This window comes from Camelina sativa, chromosome 15 (assembly GCF_030686135.1).
Source record: "Camelina sativa cultivar CO46 ecotype springtype chromosome 15, ASM3068613v1".
Taxonomy (NCBI): Eukaryota; Viridiplantae; Streptophyta; class Magnoliopsida; order Brassicales; family Brassicaceae; genus Camelina; species Camelina sativa.
In genome coordinates, this window is record NC_141894.1 from 6,634,453 (window position 1) to 6,652,215 (window position 17,763).

Genomic DNA, 17,763 nt, shown 5'->3' on the forward strand with positions numbered 1-17,763 from the left:
TTACGTGGTCTTATATTCTCCGTGTTCTATAGAATATTGTTATCTAAAATATCTAATATACTAATGTGGTCTACTCAACTTGTGATGGGACGAGTTATATCACAATACACAAAACTCAAAACTTTTAATATGAGTAGCTTATTAATTTAATGCAGAGAAATTATCATTAAAAAAGAAAAAGGCGTTTGGTATTTTGGCCTGTGGGGAATTTGGCTCGGAGTAAAAGACACCAAAAAATAAAGGGTTTGTTAGATTTTTAGTACATTTTCAAAACATAATTAGAAAACTAGTACTAATACTGTTTACAATTGGAAAAATGGGTGGGTGTGAGATAGAAGACAGTAGAGATAGAGAATAAGGTGGGACAGAGTGTTTTGGTGAATTTGACATAAACATCCTGGTCGAGTTTTTGGACAAGAAAGAGGAGAGAGGGAAGGAAAAGGAAAGAGAGAAAGCAAAAGAGAAATTGAAGGTGGGCCATACAAGAAGATCTGCAGCACTCATACGGCTCTCCCTCTTTCTCTCTTTATTTTTATTTTTAAATTTTTTTTATTTATTTTTAAACATAACCCCTAAATTCTAAAAACTAAAGAAATAGTTGTAATAATTTTTGTTTTCTTTTATGTTTTAGATACATAAAAATCTATGTTTTTTCTTCTATTATTTGATATGCATTTTGTGTGATATTTTAAATACATTTCATATATATTTTTTAATTTGTACAGTTTAGTAAATGTACAAGTGTAATCCGTACATCACATTAGGTGTACAAACATATATATATATATATATATATATATATATATGTGTATATAAGTCCGTACAACTCATTTAGTGTACAGATGTCTGTACACATTATTAAGAGTACATATGTAATTTATTTAATCCGTACATTTAATAATGTGTACAGACATCTGTACACTTATTTAAGGTTTAAAGACATCTGTACACTTAAAATAGTATACAGATAATATAATATATTTTAAAATAATAAACAAAATTCATATCAAATTGTAAAGAAAAAAATATAGATTTTTTTTTGTATCTAAGAAATTTTCTGAAAAATAAATTATATTAACATTTATTTGAAAAATAAAAAATTGTGAGAAAAGAGGAGTAGTGACAAGTTATGTAAATATCAAATGTTTTTGAGGGTTAGAGAGTCTCGTAAACAGTCACAAACAGTGGTCAATGTATTACTTTGCCAATTATGAATAGTAAACGTATTAGTTTTCAAATTAAGTTTAAAAAATGTATGTTTTTTCCTATTATCTCAAAAATAAAATATACATATTGACGTGAACTCAAATCTAATAGTAAAACATTTAAGACCTTTACCACCTTCCGTTCTCTTTATTTAAAGACCAATAACGCTGGCAAAATGATCGCTGCCTTCAATAGAAATGGATATTTTTGTTTAATAACTATAGTTTTCTGTCTTGTGGCTGTGGTGGAGATGGAAAACCAGGGGCGGAGGCAGTAAGATGGGAGGGAAGCAGCTGCCCTATTAAAATTTTTTGGTAATAATATAATTTCTTAAATTTTGTATTTTGACCTGTTAAATTTAAAAATTTCATCTTGACTCCTACAAATATTGTATTTTGATCTTATTAAAATAAAATTTGCACTTAGATTATCCTAAAAGTTTACATTTTTAACTCTTAAAATTTTACATTTTTATCCCATCAGAAAAAAAAATTCTTCTCACATCTCTAAACTTTTTGGTCTGGCTCCGCTACAGTGGAGAACTCTGATGTTGGGTTGGCTAAAACCGAAGATGTTGTTGGAGTGTTACTTGAGACGACAGGGCCTACGTCTACCTGGAACTCTTTACATCTTGTCGGACATTTGAGGAATTTTAGAGTTTTTTTAATGAAGGTAAGATCCACACACATCAATCTAACAAATGATATCATCCCACGTGTCATGCCTGTAACCTTAAACATGCTCCACACTCACCGTATGTATGTTTCCTGATAATTATCACAGCTTTTGATTCTTTTTGCGTTTACAACTGTCAAATGTAGCAGAACATGGGACGCTAAAAAAATAAGGCCAATTTTCTAGAACTGATTTTTATGTTTTGTTGTGTGTGAAGTGTGGAACAACATGAAGGACTTTCTTCACATGCATGCATGGCTTGGTCCAATCATCAGGGAAGATGAAACAAGTTTTCAACAGATAGAGTTTATGAATTTCAGAAGCCGCATACACTCCCATTGGCTAGTGAGTCTTTCTGCGGATGTGATCTCTCTAGCTCGATCGTACTGCTTTTGGTAGCAGTTATATAAACAAGGCCATACGATATTTCAGCTTCAATAGTGGATACTTTCACTGTACGTGTAAGTAGTACTTCCAAATTAATTGAATTTTTTGTTCCCCATTTTCTTCTGCTTTATTTTTGGAACTAGAAGATCTTTAAACAAAAGAAAAAAAAAATTGGAAAGATTGTTATGACATTTTCTTCTTTTTTTTTTTTTTTTACTTTTCTAACATTCCTTTTGCTAAATAAAATCGACCAGACAATATCATCAATAAAAACAATAATGAGATGATTAAGCAATATTGGTTTCTTGATACAACAACAAAAATAAGCCCGCAGTTCGCAGGGCATGCTCGTGAGTCGTGAAGGTACTTTATATATATAATCTATGAGCCAACCGGCTTCCCGTTTAGTTTAGGGAAAGGATTTTGCTTGCTTAGAACTACCACTTTGCTCTTGTGCGCTAAATAACCTTTCACAAGGTTCTTGTGTATCAATATCGTCATTATACATTCCACCTCGTCGAGATCCATGTCCATTTCTAGCCATCTTAGTGCTTTGGCAATCACTTCAAGCTTCAGCTGGTGCGCTCTCGCTGGATCACTCTGCTTCTGGATGATATAAATTTTCTTCATAAGTCTCTGGTAGACTTGGAGCTCTAGCTTTTCCAAGACAAGATACACACCCGACCTCAAGAACCGGTCTTCATGTTCTTGAAGAGCATGCCGGAGAAGCCTGAGATCACCCTTTCGCAGAGCTTGCACAATCTTTGTGTACTCATGAAGATTATAATTTTGCAAGAGCTCATCATCTTTCGGTATAACTCCTATTGAAAGTTTCACGGGTATCAAATACTTCAATATCATCCTTATATTCCCTTCTCTTTTGGGGTTGCAATATTGCAAGGCATATGATAGCTTTGTATCCGCAGCAAGAAAATTTTCGTTGAAGACTTCTAATCGTCCGGTGTAATACATGTATGTGACCTTGTCTCTTCTTGGAAACTCCTCAAAGTCAAATATCCGAGCAGTTTCAATACTTCTTATTACACTTGGACACAGATTGACGGTTCCAAGCTTAAAGTAGGTCTTGAACAATTGACATGTCACATATAATGCTCCGAGTCGTTTTGGACCTTTCCCAGCTGCAAGAAGTCCAAAAACTTTCATGAGAAGAGATCCAGCTGCTTTTAATTTCTCGGGAGACTTTCCATTACAAGTTAACTCTTTATGATCAGCCTTTTCCGCAAGAACCCGAATTTCATAACAAACAACATGCAGAGCTTCCAATGCCCAAGCAGATTCCCAATTACGAAACTCCTGAACAAATGCATTGGAAAACTTGTCGAAAGCAAGGTATGCTTCGACTAGATTCCCAACTCGGTAACTTTGTAGAGAACGAAACAAAGGAGCCAAAATCTCGCCGTATTCAGAGAATTTATCAGACTGTCTAATCAAACTGCTGCTAGCATCCTGGAAGAGGTTGAGTGCATCGGCGAGTGAGAGAAGAGGTGGAGAATTGGATGAGAAAGAGAGGAGACGGCAAAGTGTAGAAGAGTCTTGGTACGAAACGGCGTCGCAGAAACGGTTTAAGTATTCAGTGATTCGCCTGTGAGCTTCACCCATACTAACGTAAGCCATTGTTGTCACCTTCTTCTTCTTCTTCTTCTTCTTTTTCTAACTTATGATTTCAGAGAGAAACGAAATCGAAGTCTTCGATTCTTGTGGTTAAGTAGAGGAAACAAAAAAAGGAAAACAACGAATATAACATTTTCTTCTTTTATATTGATAATTTCCTTTTCTATTTTTACATTTTTAAATTTTATTTTATGACTACTTTAATTGATTTTATTATTATTTTCTTAAAAATAATACTATTTGATATTATCGAATAATATAATGGACCTTGACGTGGAATTCAGTTTTCATATATCTAAATAGTATCCATCCGCTCGAGAAAATTCTTCTAGTCAGCCCACCGAAATTGCCTTTGTCAATTTGGGCTTCTTGGTCAATCCTTTAGCTAGGTAGAGATCAACCTCGATAACATCGTTTGCTGTTACGAAATCGATCGGTGAATTTCATGTGATTTGAAGTTGGAATCTGGAGATTGTGTTCTTTGTGATCATCCATTCTCAATATACAGACCTAACCATAAAGGTATTCAAGTTATTTTTTTTTTCCTCTTCTTGTTTAGGATTCCAAATTAGGCAGGAGAATTAATTAGGTCAAATAATAAACCCTAGATCTCTAATTATATATAAGCTTTTTGAATTTTCTCGGTATCGTTTACGTTTCTGTCTCATCATCGGGGTTTTTGATAAGGATGTCTCAGTTCAACTTAGCTACGAAGAATGTTTCGATGAAGAAGAATAAGAAACTGGTTATAAATATTGCTCTAGATAAAGATGATCATGGTCAAGGTCTCGGTCTCGGTTCGTTAATAGAGGAGACAGAGAGGTCTGATTCATCAGAGAGACTAATAAGTGATCATGTGGACCATAATAATAACCTTGGTTGTTCAAGAGAGGAGAAAGATAGGTTTGAAAGGGTTTGTTCCAAAGCTGATGAAGAGATTGATGATCATTCTAGTGGTTTTAGAGATGGGATGATGCGTGAGGTTGATGTGGGAACTGGATTATCTGGCGCGTTGAACCGTCTTAGAGAGCAAGGTACTTTCAAAGGAGGGGAAAGCAAGCTTGTTGTAGGTGTTAAGGACAAGCATCATGATGATGATCAAGATGACAGATTCTGAGATGGATTTAAGGATATACAGATTCACAGGGTTGACAAGTGGGGAAGGACATTGACTCAGAAAGAAGCTTATCGAGCACTCTGTCATGGATTCCATGGGAAGCAACCTGGGAAGAGGAAGCAAGAGAAACGGGAGAAGAAGCACGAAGATAAGGCAAAACAGATGGAGTCTTCCCAGAGAACTGTGGAGAGAATGAGAGAAGTTCATGCCGTATTGAAGAGTCCTTACATTGTTCTCTAGTCTTGATAAAAACTTCTCTTTACATAGACTTTTACAAAACGATGATCTCATTGGCATTATTTTAAATTAAAAAAACTTCATAGATTTGGTATTTTGCTTAATAGTTTCAAGGTTTTTTGTATGTTTTTTACATCAATAATAATACATTGGTTTTTTTTTTCACCTATAATTCCATTGCTTGATGATCAGGGAAAACCAATTTCAATGCATCCCGAGACAAAACAAGCGTGTTTAGTGAAGGTTCCATCTTCCAAGAAGGCTCGCCTATGCAGTGATCAGAACTTTGAAGATAAGTTCAGCAGCTTGCATGAGAGTATTGTTAGCAGAATTCTAAGCCATCTTCTAACTGTTGAAGCTGTTAGTACTTCTGTGTTGTCAAAGTCATGGAGGAACATGTGGACAAGCATCACAGAGTTACAGTTTGATGATAAAATTCATAGGGATCCGACTGATTCTCGATTTACTGACTTTGTTGATCGTGTGATTGGAAACATTGGAAGTCATCCTATTAACAGTTTCTATCTACGTTCTGTTAATTCTTACGATGAGGCTTTTCTAATCTCGTGGTTGTCAGAAGTTCTAAAGCGCAACCTTCAGAGACTTGTTATCATTTGCCACGAACTTGACAGTGTAAACTTTTCACCACTCTTTCCTAGTTTTGGTTCTCTTGTGGAGTTAAGGCTTCGTACAAAGAGCATTCTAGACATTTCGGCTCCAGCTCTTCTCCCTAATCTTAAGTTCTTGAGTCTCGAGGATGCTAGAATCTTCAACTTGTCTTCCGTCTCAACGAACCTCGTTCTGAACTTCCCTGTCTTGGAAACTTTTGAAGCATCTTATTGCCGCTGCTTTAGAACCGATACTGTGATCCTAGATTCTCCATTGCTCAGGATCTTTGAGATGTTCAAGTGTACCTCTGTACACGTACCAAATGCTTCTCAAGTGTGTAAGATCAGGGTGTTAGCTTCAAACCTTGAGAAAATCACATTCTCCGGGAACGATTCCCGGAAGATTCTTCTTTCTTTTCCACCATCTTTACCTGAAGCTTATCTTGCCCTCAGAAGATCACATTGGTCCAAGAAGTTTCTAAGTAGCTTCACGTGCGTGAAGAGTTTGGGGCTCGAGGTTAGTTACATTACATCTTCCTCTTAACTTAATTTTCAAAGCTTTTCATGGCTCAGTTCACTCACACAACTCTTTGTCTCGGCGTCCTTCTTAGCTTAGCAAGGATTTTCATGTGTTAAAAGTACCCAAATTCAGACAGTTGGTTTACCTGCATTTGATATACGACATGACACGATATTTTACATTAACACAGTTCCTCGAAGCCGCACCAATACTCGAAATGCTCAGCATCCGCGTAAGTCATATACATGTCCTACTAATAATATCTAATGTTGTGAGTTGTGACACCAATATCTTTTCTCCTCTTTTGAACTTGCCTTTCCGGTGAAACTAACCTGCAGGACCTGACATCTCCTCGTTCATCCCCTACTGAAAAGTTATTGAAGGAACTACGTTCAGAAGAATCCCCGGACTGCATTAGAACAATGCTCAAGGTCCTGCAAATCAGGAATTTTAAGCCAAACAGGCTGCAGACATCAGTGTTGAGGTGCGTGATGGAGAACGCTGGGATTCTTGGATCAGTCATCCTTTCCTCGCCCAATCCGATCACAGAAGAAGCTAAAGCACAGATCTTGTCTTATCCAAAAGCCTCACCTCATGCCTCTGTCTTTTTCGAATGACCAAAATTTAAACCTTTTGCAATTCGCAGTTCCTTGTGGGTTACGGCAAAGTTATATGATCTTTACTTCGATTCTCACTTAAACTTTGAAATTATGTTCTCTGTGGATTCTCTGATTGAAAGAAAAGAATATGCCTTTTGGACAAGGTTTAAAGACAGAAACAAGTGTTGATGTGCCCTCAACCACATGCAACTTCTTATGCCACTCTCAGTGGACCACTCTTCTTTGCACTAATATTATGATTTATTAGTATATGATGCAGCATCCAATATTTGTCTTCTTTTATCAACTCGACTAATATTTTGTACAGTAATATAAATATTAGACAAAATCTCATAAATCCAATATGGTCCTCTGTTTTGCTGGTCTAAAAGATTGAAAAAGTTGTTTTGGAGTTATGTGTAAAAGATACTTTTATTTTATTTGATGTTATTATAGGTGGTGACACAAACTTATTTAGCATCATAATAATTTTGATGGTGATGTGTTTTTAATATTGAACTATAAATTAGGTTCGTTGATTTTAGAAGGCCACCAAACAAACAAAACAAAAATCTGCTTGGCGGAGATATTTCGGTTCTTATAATTACACCACTTTAGAGTAAAGCCAAATCTAACAAAAGTTATGTTTTATGTGGTCGATTTGTGTCAACTGTGCTATTTTGAGCCGTAACTATAGTGGATAGAAAAACAAAACAAAAACGGTAATTGATGATCATTCTAGCTAGATGAACTTCTGTCCTATACGTTGGTTTAATTTATTGTTAGTATGTTAATATGTTATCAGTTACTATATATCTAGTTAACTGATAAATTTTTATTGGGGTTTTAGTTAAAAGCCAGAGCAAACTAATTACTACTGTAGTATAAACTAACTTTTTAATCATTGAAAATTAATTTCGGATCGAGGTCACGAAACCGGATTCGTATATTTTATGTTCAAAAAACTAAAACTGAAAACTTAAAACGATGAACACATATATGTTGAAGTTCTACGGTTGCATATTATTTTAAGCAACTCCCAAATGTATGGGAACATACTCGAGTTTTACTTTTATGCACCAATTTAGACTACATCAGAGCCATTTTTTTTTTCCCTGTGTAGTCATCTATAATTTTAATATTATTATACCGACTACCACGTTTCAAATATATACTACATATTGATGTATAGCTTAATTAAAAAAGTTTGACACCTTGTATAGTTGTATTGTAGATTTTATAACTTAAAAAAAAAAAGGGTCACCGGAACGAAGAAAGCGTGATGGAAAATGAAAGATCAACTTTTGTTTAAATGTTAAAATATTATTACTTAGATGACACCTTGCCCTACATTTATAATATGATATGCTATTTTTTTTTTTGTGGCTTAAGATTCGAGATCATCTATTATATAATATGCAAATAATACATGTCTTTTTCATGCTTTTAGCTAATGGACCGACTTTACATCTCACCCATATGTTATAAAAAAAATCTAAAATTGTTCAAATTACATTAAAATCCAAGTCTTTAATAATTAAACTTAGAGTAAACCATATAAGTTTAACATAATTAACTCAACAAAGTATATAAACCATATAAATTAATTAAACTTTGAATGGGCATGCATAATACAACATTGAGTTCAATCTTAATATATAACTTTTGTCTCTTCGAGTATTATTTTAAAAGTTTAATCAAATAAATTAGTATAATTGACCTTGATACCAGCTATTATAATGTTTTTCTCACTTTTTTTTTGTTATCTTCATCAAAGCGGATACCAAATGAGACTTGCAATCTTTTATTGCCTTTGATCTTAACGTTGTAGCGGCAACAACAACAGCAAGGGTCGCTTGCTAGAAGTCATTATCTTAATTTTTTTTTTTTTTTTTTGACACTTAAGTCTTCCCCCAATTTATTCAAAATGTAATCGTAATTACTACTAATATATTATAGTATAAAACAACTTTAAGAAAACTCAAAAAAGTGTTCTCTCATATCATAGTATTAAATTCCGCCATGTGTAATGTACATGTGAAACGTTATCTTATCTATGATTAGGTAAGTTTTACGGCTACATAAGTAGTAAACTTATCCTAAATTCATTATTATGTTCTAATCTATATAGATATACATTGTTAAATAAGCATATTAATTGACTGAACAATCAATGACAGAGAGATCAACCAAACAACTCTTGTTTTGGTAAGATTAGCTGTGAAAAAAATAAAAAAAAATTTCAATTTAACCACACGAATTTTATACTAATTTTTAAGAAAAGGAGTAGGTGAAGTTTGAGAATTGCAACATAGAAAATATACTAGTAAAATAATAGTATTATTAAAAAAAGGGTCGGGGTTGATCATCGGTAGTTGCCTTACAACGGGTCAATTTGAAAAAGATCACACCACCGACAGTGGACCTAACCAAACCTACTAAACCTCAGAGTTTGTAGTAAATTACGATTAATACCATTCGGTTCCCTCGTGACCTGTCCCCCCCCGTACCCAATTAGTACCACGAAAATTACTAATTTTAGAAAGATATATGTATTCTATATTTTTTAATTATTATTTGGAGAGGAAACAAAAAAAAAAAAATTAGAATACAAATAAAATTAAATAAAATAAAAATCACATCTTTGGATTTTTTGTATATATATATATAAACAAACCATTTCTCATCTTATTAGAGATTTTTGTTGGTGTTAGTTGTGGTTGTCTATCAATCTTTTCTCTCCGATCGCTCGATCTTGAAGATCTCTAGATTTTCTCATCTCTCTTTCGCTTTTGAGTCCGTCTGGGTTTTTGGGGAGTTCTTGTGAGAGAATCTAGGGGTTTTTCTCTAGTAATCAGAAAAAAAAAAAAATTAAAATTCTCGATCGGGTTTTGGTTTCTGGGATTTTGTGTACATCGAAGAATCGCCATTTTCTTTGATTCACTCATATATTTTTTTTGTTTATTGTTAAATTTGCGATCTTTACCGAGATCACTGAAAGGGGTTCTTAAAGTTTTGATTTTTTTGAGGAGAGAAGACGATAAGGGTTGTTGAACGGTATTGGTTCCTTCTGGTGTTGTTTGGTTTGGTTGCTGTGAAAAATTACAAAAAAAAATTCAATCTTTCGGAAGAGGATGATGCAACAAGGTCAGGAGAAGAAGGTTCGTTTCTTATAGCTTTCTTTGTTGAATCTGAGTACCCTTTTTACTGAATGTGATTCATCAGAGATCTTACGATTCTTTTTGTTGGGACTAATTTGTACAGAACATGAAGGAGGTGGAGTTTTTTACAGAGTATGGTGATGCTAACCGTTATAGGATTCTTGAAGTTATTGGGAAAGGAAGCTATGGAGTTGTTTGTGCTGCTATTGATACACATACTGGAGAGAAAGTTGCTATTAAGAAGATTAATGATGTCTTTGAACATGTCTCTGATGCTCTCCGTATCCTCCGTGAGGTTAAGCTTCTTAGGCTCTTGAGGCATCCTGATATCGTTGAAATCAAAAGCATTATGTTGCCGCCTTCTAAAAGAGAGTTCAAAGATATATATGTTGTGTTTGAGCTTATGGAATCTGATCTTCACCAAGTCATCAAAGCTAATGATGATTTGACTCGTGAGCACCATCAGTTTTTTCTTTACCAAATGCTTCGTGCTTTGAAGTATATGCATACAGGTGACAAAATATTCTTTATCTTTTTTCTTTTTCCCTCACTCAGATGATTTTGCGGTAGTTCGTACTTAACTGGATTCTTTCTGGATGGGCAGCTAATGTTTACCATCGTGATCTTAAACCGAAGAACATATTGGCCAATGCGAACTGCAAGTTGAAGGTCTGTGACTTTGGACTAGCAAGAGTGGCGTTTAATGATACACCTACAACAGTCTTTTGGACGGTATGCACCCTTATCTACACATTTTTGCTGTCAACTGTTCATTTAGTTCTGGTAATCACTGTCCAGTTTTTTTGAACTTCCTTCTCTTTTTTTATGTTCCAGGATTATGTTGCCACAAGATGGTACAGGGCACCTGAGCTCTGTGGATCATTCTGTTCTAAGGTAGTTGTAATTCTTCTTATATGCTTGTTCCCTGTTTCTCTGTGATTGTAAAGTTATAGGTTTGGTGTAGAAATCTGTGTGGTAGAGAGTGTTAGATATATGTCTAGTACTCTACAAGTTCGACTTGTGCCCTGTTGGATAGAATGAACCCGCATATGGTCATAATTTTTGCTCAGGCAGGATTTGAACTCTCCCGGAGATTTAAAAACCTAAGGCAGCCTAGGCACTTGTTTCAGAATTATTCGCTCAATATTCTGATATGCAGTTTTTATCTTTGGCAGTACACTCCAGCAATTGACATTTGGAGCATTGGCTGCATCTTTGCTGAGGTGTTAACAGGGAAACCTTTGTTTCCTGGAAAAAGTGTCGTCCATCAGTTAGACTTAATTACAGATCTTCTTGGCACACCAAAATCAGAGACCATTGCTGGAGTATGTTCCTTCTGCTTCCACATTACCAAATTCTTTTTACTTTTGCGGGGAGGAGAAATGGATAACTAATAATATTGTCTCTAATGTAGGTTCGAAATGAAAAGGCTAGAAAATATTTGAACGAAATGAGGAAGAAAAATCTTGTCCCCTTTTCGCAAAAATTTCCTAACGCAGATCCTTTAGCATTGCGCCTTTTGCAAAGACTGTTGGCTTTTGATCCAAAGGACAGACCGACTGCTGCAGAGGTGCGTGTTCTGTCATTTCTCTTGTGAATAGCTTCTTTCAACCCTTTATATTAGAACAACTGACTTCCTTTTAGTGCAGTAAGCTGTTGTTCATATTTCAGCTCCTTAAATTGGTGGTGTTAACACTCTGATGTTTTTTGACAGGCGTTGGCTGATCCTTACTTTAAGTGTCTTGCTAAGGTTGAAAGAGAACCTTCTTGTCAGCCGATCTCGAAGATGGAATTTGAGTTTGAAAGAAGAAGGTTGACAAAGGATGACATCAGAGAACTAATATACAGGGAGATACTAGAATACCATCCGCAGCTGCTCAAGGATTATATGAACTCTGAAAGCTCAAGTTTTCTATATCCTAGGTTGTTACTTCTTCCTCTTTTAAACATAGTCATGTCTTCCTTTCGTAGCAAAATAGCACTACACTCTGTCGTTATTCATTTTCGCTGATTGATTGTATTTTCAATTGCAGTGCCATCGGTCACTTGAGGAAACAATTTGCGTACCTAGAGGAAAATAGTGGCAAAAGTGGGCCAGTCATACCTCCAGAGAGGAAGCATACTTCACTTCCACGGTATGTTTTCTCATCCATTCATAACAATTTTACTGAATATATGTCTCTGTTGATTCAGTATTGCAGTTGTGATTAATATTTACCTCTTCATCTTCGTAGATCTACAGTTCACTCCAGTGCAGTAAACTCGAACGCTCAACCCATTTTGAATGCATCAGACACTCGACGCGTTCCTTCCGAGCCTCCAAGAAATGGAATAGTTCCATCAACTTCAGCATATTCAACTAGACCTTTAGGGCCTCCACCAAGAGTACCATCAGGTAAATTACCCAAGTTAATTTCTGAAATTATTTGACTTTTTCGCTGGGGCTGAAAAATTGTAGCAATCTTCTATCTTTAGTTAATATCACAAATTGATGCACAGTATTGTTCTCAAAGTCAACCGCCTTCTATATGTCTAACAGGTAGACCAGGCCGTGTTGTGGAATCATCTGTAACTTATGAAAATGACAGAAACCTCAAAGAGTCGTCCTATGATGCAAGGACATCATATTACAGAAGCACGGTACTCCCTCCACAGACGGTATCTCCTAACTATTTCTTCCATCCTAACTCCATGAACCAAGAGAAGCACGGTGGTACAACTGTTTCTTCTCAACCAAAACCGCAGTTTGTCCCCTCCCAATGCAACTCCGTGAAGCCAGCTGAGCTGAACCCAAACCCTTATGTCCAATCACAGCACAAGGTGGGTATTGATGCTAAGCTGTTGCAGGCACAATCCCAATTTGGTCCTGCTGGAGCTGCCGCGGTTGCAGTAGCAGCACACCGGAACGTGGGCGCAGTTGGGTATGGCATGTCTTAGAATTTAGCACATTGGCGCTGTTGGCTATTGCCAGAAACTCCTCTCGTTAGTTGTTATGTATTGTAAGTATTATTCGATCGAAGCCTGATTTGAACACATTTGAGATTGTAATAAAAATGGTTCAGTTTTAACCCCACCAAATGTCTCGGCTGAAGCCTAATGTGCTCTTGGAAACTGCTCCGGTAAGCTTGGATCATCCAGGTGATTTCTTGTTGGAAAAGATTTAAGATTTTGGCCTTTTATGAATAAAGGACTACAAATAATAAATCAATGTTAATCCAAATTGGCCTCTTGGCTAATGACACAGAGGAATGGCCAAAGAATTTACAAGTCCCAATTGATTAGATTTTTAATTTTTTTTTTAGTCCGTAAACTATTGTCTTTCACAGAACATAAATAGTAAATTATACTCAATGGTTACAAAAAGATCTGATGTCTACACAAATAAGTGGTCGAGCATCATAGACTCATTACCATGCATATGAGAAATCAATAGGTTTAACCAAGCGTGGACAGATTTCAATTCTGGGTGAGTCCGATCCCCGGTAAAGAACGTGTGAACATCGTTCTTGAGCGTAATCCAGCTGCAACCTGGTGTCTTCTTCACATTCTGCTGTCTCATTGTCTCTCTAACGTCCAACACTTGCTCGTACTTCCCAGCTTCCACAAGAATATTAGACATTAATACATAACCACCGCAATGCTCTGGCTCGAGCTCACTTAGCCGCTTTCCTGCCAATAGTGCGAGATCATTGTTCCCGTGAAGACGACAAGATGACAGTATTGACCTCCAGACTACAGGATTATCGCAAACGGGTATTGATATTGCTAACTCATATGCTTCCTCTAGCTTGTCTGCACGGCCAAGCATGTCTATTACACAAGCGTAGTGATCACTTGTTGGGATAATGTTATATACTGTCTCCATCTGAGCCAAAAAACTTCTCCCTTCGTTCACAAAGCCTGAGTGGCTACACGCTTGTAGTAACCCAACGAATGTGATTTCATCGGGTTTGACACCGGCTCTGCACATGCAGGAAAACATATCCAAAGCCAACTCACCGCAGCTCTGTACACCATAACCATTGATCATGATATTCCAAGAAGCAGAGTCTTTAACCCTCATCGAGTCGAAAACCATCCGAGCGTCCCTCAAGTCCCCACATTTCACGTACATATCCATTAAAGAGTTATGTATGAAGAATTCAGTATTGGAATTACGGTTTAGAAGTCCATTGACGATCATGTAGCCATGAATCTCTCTGCCTTGCTTCAATGCAGCTAGACGACCGCAAGTGGGCAGAACAGTTGTCAATGTAACAATATCAGGTCGGGTTCCAGAACATAGCATCCTTTTGAAAAGAGCCAAGGTTCCATCATGATCACCAGAGTAGTCATGAACACATAAAACAGAGTTCCAAGTAAATATATCTCTCTCATCCATTGCTTCAAATATACTAATTGCCTCTTCTAGCCGCTTACTCTTTCCATACATATCAATCAACGCATTTGACACAACAATATCAGAATCAGATCCCGTTTTCACCGCAAGACCATGGATTGACCTACCGTTGTCAAGATCCCCTGACACAGTAAAACCTGACAAGACGCTTGTAATCGTATGCCTACTTAGACCTACACCTTCTTCACGCATTTTACTAAAGACTATCAAAGCATCCTCAAATCTAAAAATCTGTGAATAACCATTGACCAAAGCATTCCAAAGCACACTGTCATCTCTCTCAGGCAATTCGTCGAACACTTTCTGAGCATCTTCCACTGACTTGAACTTCGAATAAGAAGTAACCAAACCACTCCCAACATAACAATCAGAATCAAACCCAAGTTTAAACGCTAACCCATGAACCTTCTTAACATCATAAACCTCCATAGCATCGCTTCCTTTAAGCAAACTAGGAAACGTATACTTATCAGGCAAAATCCCATTAGCTCTCATTTCTCTATACATCTCCATCGCATCCAAAGGAAACCCATTCACCACAAACCCAGAAATCAAAGCGTTATAACCAAACACATCGCGTTCAGATCCGGCAAAGACCGTCACCGCACGCCGCATAAGACCACACTTGGCATACATGTTGACGAGGCTCGTGACGGCGCGTGGAGAATCTTCGAGAAACCTTTTTCTAACCATGAAACCATGGATCTGTTCGCCGGAAACGTAATCGTTGCGCTGCGCACACCGTTGTAACGCGGCGATACATGTAGCAACATTGTGGTACTCGTATCTCTTCGGGTGTTCTTCGATTTGTACAGAAACTGTTGAATATAATAATGCAGCTGAAGCAGAAGAAGGCTTTATTGTAGCTGCGAATAAATCTGGGTTTCGTGAGAGCAACCTTAAAGTTCCGACAGACATTGAATCTCGATCCGTTGAATCAAAACGGTCATTGTTTTTTTTTGTTCCGACGATTATATTTGAAATTAAGCTTTTATATATTTTAGTATAAAAAAGCTCTGTGTTATAAGAAAATAGCTCGAACGGATGTGAAATAATAAAGAAAAAGGCCCATGAAGAGAGGCAGACAGGCCCATTTAAACTAAACACAGTAGCAATTTGTCCCACATCGCGTAGCTGAAGAAAAGAGGCTGTGTTTAAGTAAGGATAGAGTCGAGTATATGATTGTCCCTTCGGGGACATCCGATAAAATTGGAACGATACAGAGAAGATTAGCATGGCCCCTGCGCAAGGATGACACGCACAAATCGAGAAATGGTCCAAATTTTTTTTTTCCTCTAATTCTAAATCTCCAAGATCGATCTCTTCTTCCTCTGTTCGATTTCTATCTTTTTCCCCATTTTGTGAATCACAAGTGATGTTTTGGATGCAAGATCTGCGTGAAAAAAGTAAGATTACTGGTTTCTGTAATCCTAAAAATTCGACCTGCAGTGAACTTATAAGATAGCTCAGACAATCTGATTGGTTTGTTGTTTCAGTTCCTGATGGTCGGAGAGTTTTGTTTCTGATTACGTGTACGAATTGAATTGAGAGAGGTTCCGGTTAAGGGTAAACCAACGAAACCATTTCTTTACTATTAGCGTCTAGTCAGAGGAGTTTCTGAATAAGTAATGTTGTATGTAAAAAATCTTCTTTTGGCTTTTTTTTTTTTTTTTTTTAGGTTGGTGTTAATGTGTTATTATTGATTCCCAAAGAAATGACAAAATATTTGATATTTTAAAGAGAGAAGACAAGTATTTTATTTTGGAACAAGAGAATCAAGGCCTGGCCTATCATCAAGACTAGCTCTACCTCTTTGAAAAATTGGTGGTTGAAAACTTTAAAAATACAACAAGAATGGAATAAGATTGACCAAAAGATTAAACATAACATAGCTTTTTCAGAATAGCATAAACTTTGACAGCATTTAGCACCAGGGCTACTCTCACTTATCAGATAACAATAAAAATCAGAAGAAAAAAAAATTCAAAAGTACATGAGTGGAAGCTTCAGAGTTGCAAGCAAAAGCATGGTGATCATGGCCCTCGAGCTTTCTCCTACTTTTTATCTTCTTCTCTAGCAACAATCTTGTACTTCCCACTTTCCTGTTGCTGACAAACAAAACCTTATCATCAAATTCAAAAACTGAGCCCTACACTACACATACATACACAACTAAACAGATCAAAAACAAACTAGAGAAACTTTGATATAAAATATTACCTTTTCCCATAGTTTGGTATGCTCATTGCAGAAACCAACAACAAGACCACAAGTCTTCTTGCCTTCACGATACTCAATACAAAGATCCTCCTTCAACCCACAAGTAACATGAAAAGCCAACTGACACCTCATCTCCGAACACTCAATAACACACCCACGCCTAACCTTACACAAATAACACCTATCTTTCCATCTCCTACTCGGTACCTCACTACAACAAATCCCTTCCCTTCCTTCAGGATCCTCAAAGTAAACCTCAGGCACAAACAACGCACAAGTAATGTGAGCCCATCGACCATCATTCGTAGGTTTCATCGCTCCACCTTTAGTTGTACACAAACAGCAAGACAAAACCTTCTCTCGATTCTTCTTCGAAGACATACACTGACTACAAAACCAATCACCTTCTGGTATAGCCTTAACAAGAGGATTCCCATAACAAGAAGCATGAACCATCAAATCACAACCATCACAGAACACAATTGGATTCGTTGGATCACCATCTGTACTTTGACAAACAGCACACATAATCCCATCTTCATCTTCTACTACTTCTTCTCTACCTTCTAGATCCAATACTTTTACATTCCCTAGAGGATCTATATTCTCTTTATCATCATCACCTTCTTCTACCTCTAGACTCGATTCAACAACTAGAGTTGACTTTTTCTCAACTGAACTCTCCTCAACAGAAGGCTTATACTCAATATTCAGATCAAAAGACGAAAAGGGGTTACCGGAGAGCAGATCAGGATCAACCGCCCAGATCCTTTTCTTCGCCGGAAGACAATGATAGGTAGGGTTAGAGTTCTCGGTGTCTTCGTCGTAGTCGACACGAGTCTGCTTTCTCTTCTTGGCCGGCAACTGCAACGACGACTTCGCCTCTGGTTGGTTCTGTTGCGCAGCTTCGAGATCTCGCTGTATCAGTCTGTATCTTTTGAGAGGAGGTAGATCTTGATACTGAGCAGCAGCATCCATGGCTTCTAGTTTCAGATCTGTGTG

At 36.8% G+C, this 17,763-nt stretch overlaps 4 protein-coding genes, 1 long non-coding RNA gene, 1 other non-coding gene and 2 pseudogenes across 10 annotated transcripts; 5 read left to right on the plus strand and 3 right to left on the minus strand.

Moving 5' to 3' along the window:
• Positions 1 to 2,641: 2,641 nt before the first annotated feature.
• LOC104748196 (enhanced ethylene response protein 5 pseudogene) lies at positions 2,642 to 3,923 on the minus strand (annotated as a pseudogene). Its single transcript, XR_015582781.1, has one exon. The product of XR_015582781.1 is annotated as an enhanced ethylene response protein 5 pseudogene (transcript).
• Positions 3,924 to 4,189: 266 nt separating this feature from the next.
• LOC104745745 (F-box/FBD/LRR-repeat protein At3g14710) lies at positions 4,190 to 7,160 on the plus strand. Of its 2 annotated transcripts, XM_010467065.3 has the most exons (4): positions 4,190 to 4,422; positions 5,447 to 6,379; positions 6,474 to 6,614; positions 6,721 to 7,160. In XM_010467065.3, exons 2-4 carry the CDS (start codon positions 5,462 to 5,464, stop codon positions 6,997 to 6,999), a joined length of 1,338 nt encoding a protein of 445 aa, XP_010465367.1. In that variant the 5' UTR covers positions 4,190 to 4,422; positions 5,447 to 5,461; the 3' UTR covers positions 7,000 to 7,160. The 2 variants fall into 2 exon arrangements, with proteins under 2 accessions (XP_010465367.1, XP_087343768.1); XM_087487642.1 differs by lacking the exon at positions 4,190 to 4,422 and having other exon boundaries at positions 5,378 to 6,379.
• Positions 4,301 to 5,419, plus strand: LOC104745744 (SART-1 family protein DOT2-like; annotated as a pseudogene). The gene is made up of 2 exons (XR_015581742.1): positions 4,301 to 4,422; positions 4,588 to 5,419. The product of XR_015581742.1 is annotated as an SART-1 family protein DOT2-like (transcript).
• A 2,327-nt stretch (positions 7,161 to 9,487) lies between the features above and the next one.
• On the plus strand, positions 9,488 to 13,215 carry LOC104745746 (mitogen-activated protein kinase 19). Its single transcript, XM_010467067.3, has 10 exons — positions 9,488 to 10,142; positions 10,246 to 10,654; positions 10,747 to 10,874; positions 10,977 to 11,036; positions 11,318 to 11,467; positions 11,557 to 11,712; positions 11,857 to 12,065; positions 12,176 to 12,277; positions 12,377 to 12,537; positions 12,682 to 13,215. The coding sequence occupies exons 1-10, from the start codon at positions 10,116 to 10,118 to the stop codon at positions 13,077 to 13,079; spliced, it is 1,800 nt and encodes a 599-aa protein (XP_010465369.1). The 5' UTR covers positions 9,488 to 10,115; the 3' UTR covers positions 13,080 to 13,215.
• A 187-nt stretch (positions 13,216 to 13,402) lies between these two features.
• On the minus strand, positions 13,403 to 15,517 carry LOC104745747 (pentatricopeptide repeat-containing protein At3g14730). Its single transcript, XM_087487641.1, is given in 2 exon segments — positions 13,403 to 15,458; positions 15,461 to 15,517. Coding segments are annotated over 2 exon segments (1,974 nt in total). The 5' UTR covers positions 15,492 to 15,517; the 3' UTR covers positions 13,403 to 13,515.
• Positions 15,518 to 15,666: 149 nt separating this feature from the next.
• Positions 15,667 to 16,280, plus strand: LOC109129250 (uncharacterized). The gene is made up of 2 exons (XR_002035478.2): positions 15,667 to 15,947; positions 16,038 to 16,280. It is a non-coding gene; the product is annotated as an uncharacterized LOC109129250 (long non-coding RNA).
• On the plus strand, positions 15,726 to 15,828 carry LOC147926324 (U6 spliceosomal RNA). Its single transcript, XR_015583030.1, has one exon. It is a non-coding gene; the product is annotated as a U6 spliceosomal RNA (small nuclear RNA).
• Positions 16,281 to 16,353: 73 nt separating the features above from the next.
• Positions 16,354 to 17,739, minus strand: LOC104745749 (uncharacterized). Of its 2 annotated transcripts, none has more exons than XM_019237053.2 (2): positions 16,762 to 17,739; positions 16,354 to 16,643 (listed from the first exon to the last, which is right to left on the minus strand). In XM_019237053.2, the coding sequence occupies exons 1-2, from the start codon at positions 17,737 to 17,739 to the stop codon at positions 16,596 to 16,598; spliced, it is 1,026 nt and encodes a 341-aa protein (XP_019092598.2). In that variant the 3' UTR covers positions 16,354 to 16,595. The 2 variants fall into 2 exon arrangements, with proteins under 2 accessions (XP_019092598.2, XP_019092597.2); XM_019237052.2 differs by having other exon boundaries at positions 16,354 to 16,649.
• Positions 17,740 to 17,763: the final 24 nt, after the last annotated feature.

What these genes read in the sequence shown, in the direction of transcription:
- LOC104745745 (XM_087487642.1), top strand. Translation starts at nt 5,378, where the DNA reads ATGTTTTTTACATCAATAATAATACATTGGTTTTTTTTTTCACCTATA. An exon ending in TGAAGAGTTTGGGGCTCGAG is followed by an intron (nt 6,380 to 6,473) that starts GTTAGTTACATT and finishes CGTCCTTCTTAG; the next exon opens with CTTAGCAAGGATTTTCATGT. An exon ending in TCGAAATGCTCAGCATCCGC is followed by an intron (nt 6,615 to 6,720) that starts GTAAGTCATATA and finishes ACTAACCTGCAG; the next exon opens with GACCTGACATCTCCTCGTTC.
- LOC104745746 (XM_010467067.3), top strand. Translation starts at nt 10,116, where the DNA reads ATGATGCAACAAGGTCAGGAGAAGAAG. An exon ending in CTACAACAGTCTTTTGGACG is followed by an intron (nt 10,875 to 10,976) that starts GTATGCACCCTT and finishes TTTATGTTCCAG; the next exon opens with GATTATGTTGCCACAAGATG. An exon ending in AAGCATACTTCACTTCCACG is followed by an intron (nt 12,278 to 12,376) that starts GTATGTTTTCTC and finishes TCATCTTCGTAG; the next exon opens with ATCTACAGTTCACTCCAGTG.
- LOC104745749 (XM_019237052.2), bottom strand. Translation starts at nt 17,739, where the DNA reads ATGGATGCTGCTGCTCAGTATCAAGATCTACCTCCTCTCAAAAGATAC. An exon ending in ATACCAAACTATGGGAAAAG is followed by an intron (nt 16,650 to 16,761) that starts GTAATATTTTAT and finishes TTTGTTTGTCAG; the next exon opens with CAACAGGAAAGTGGGAAGTA.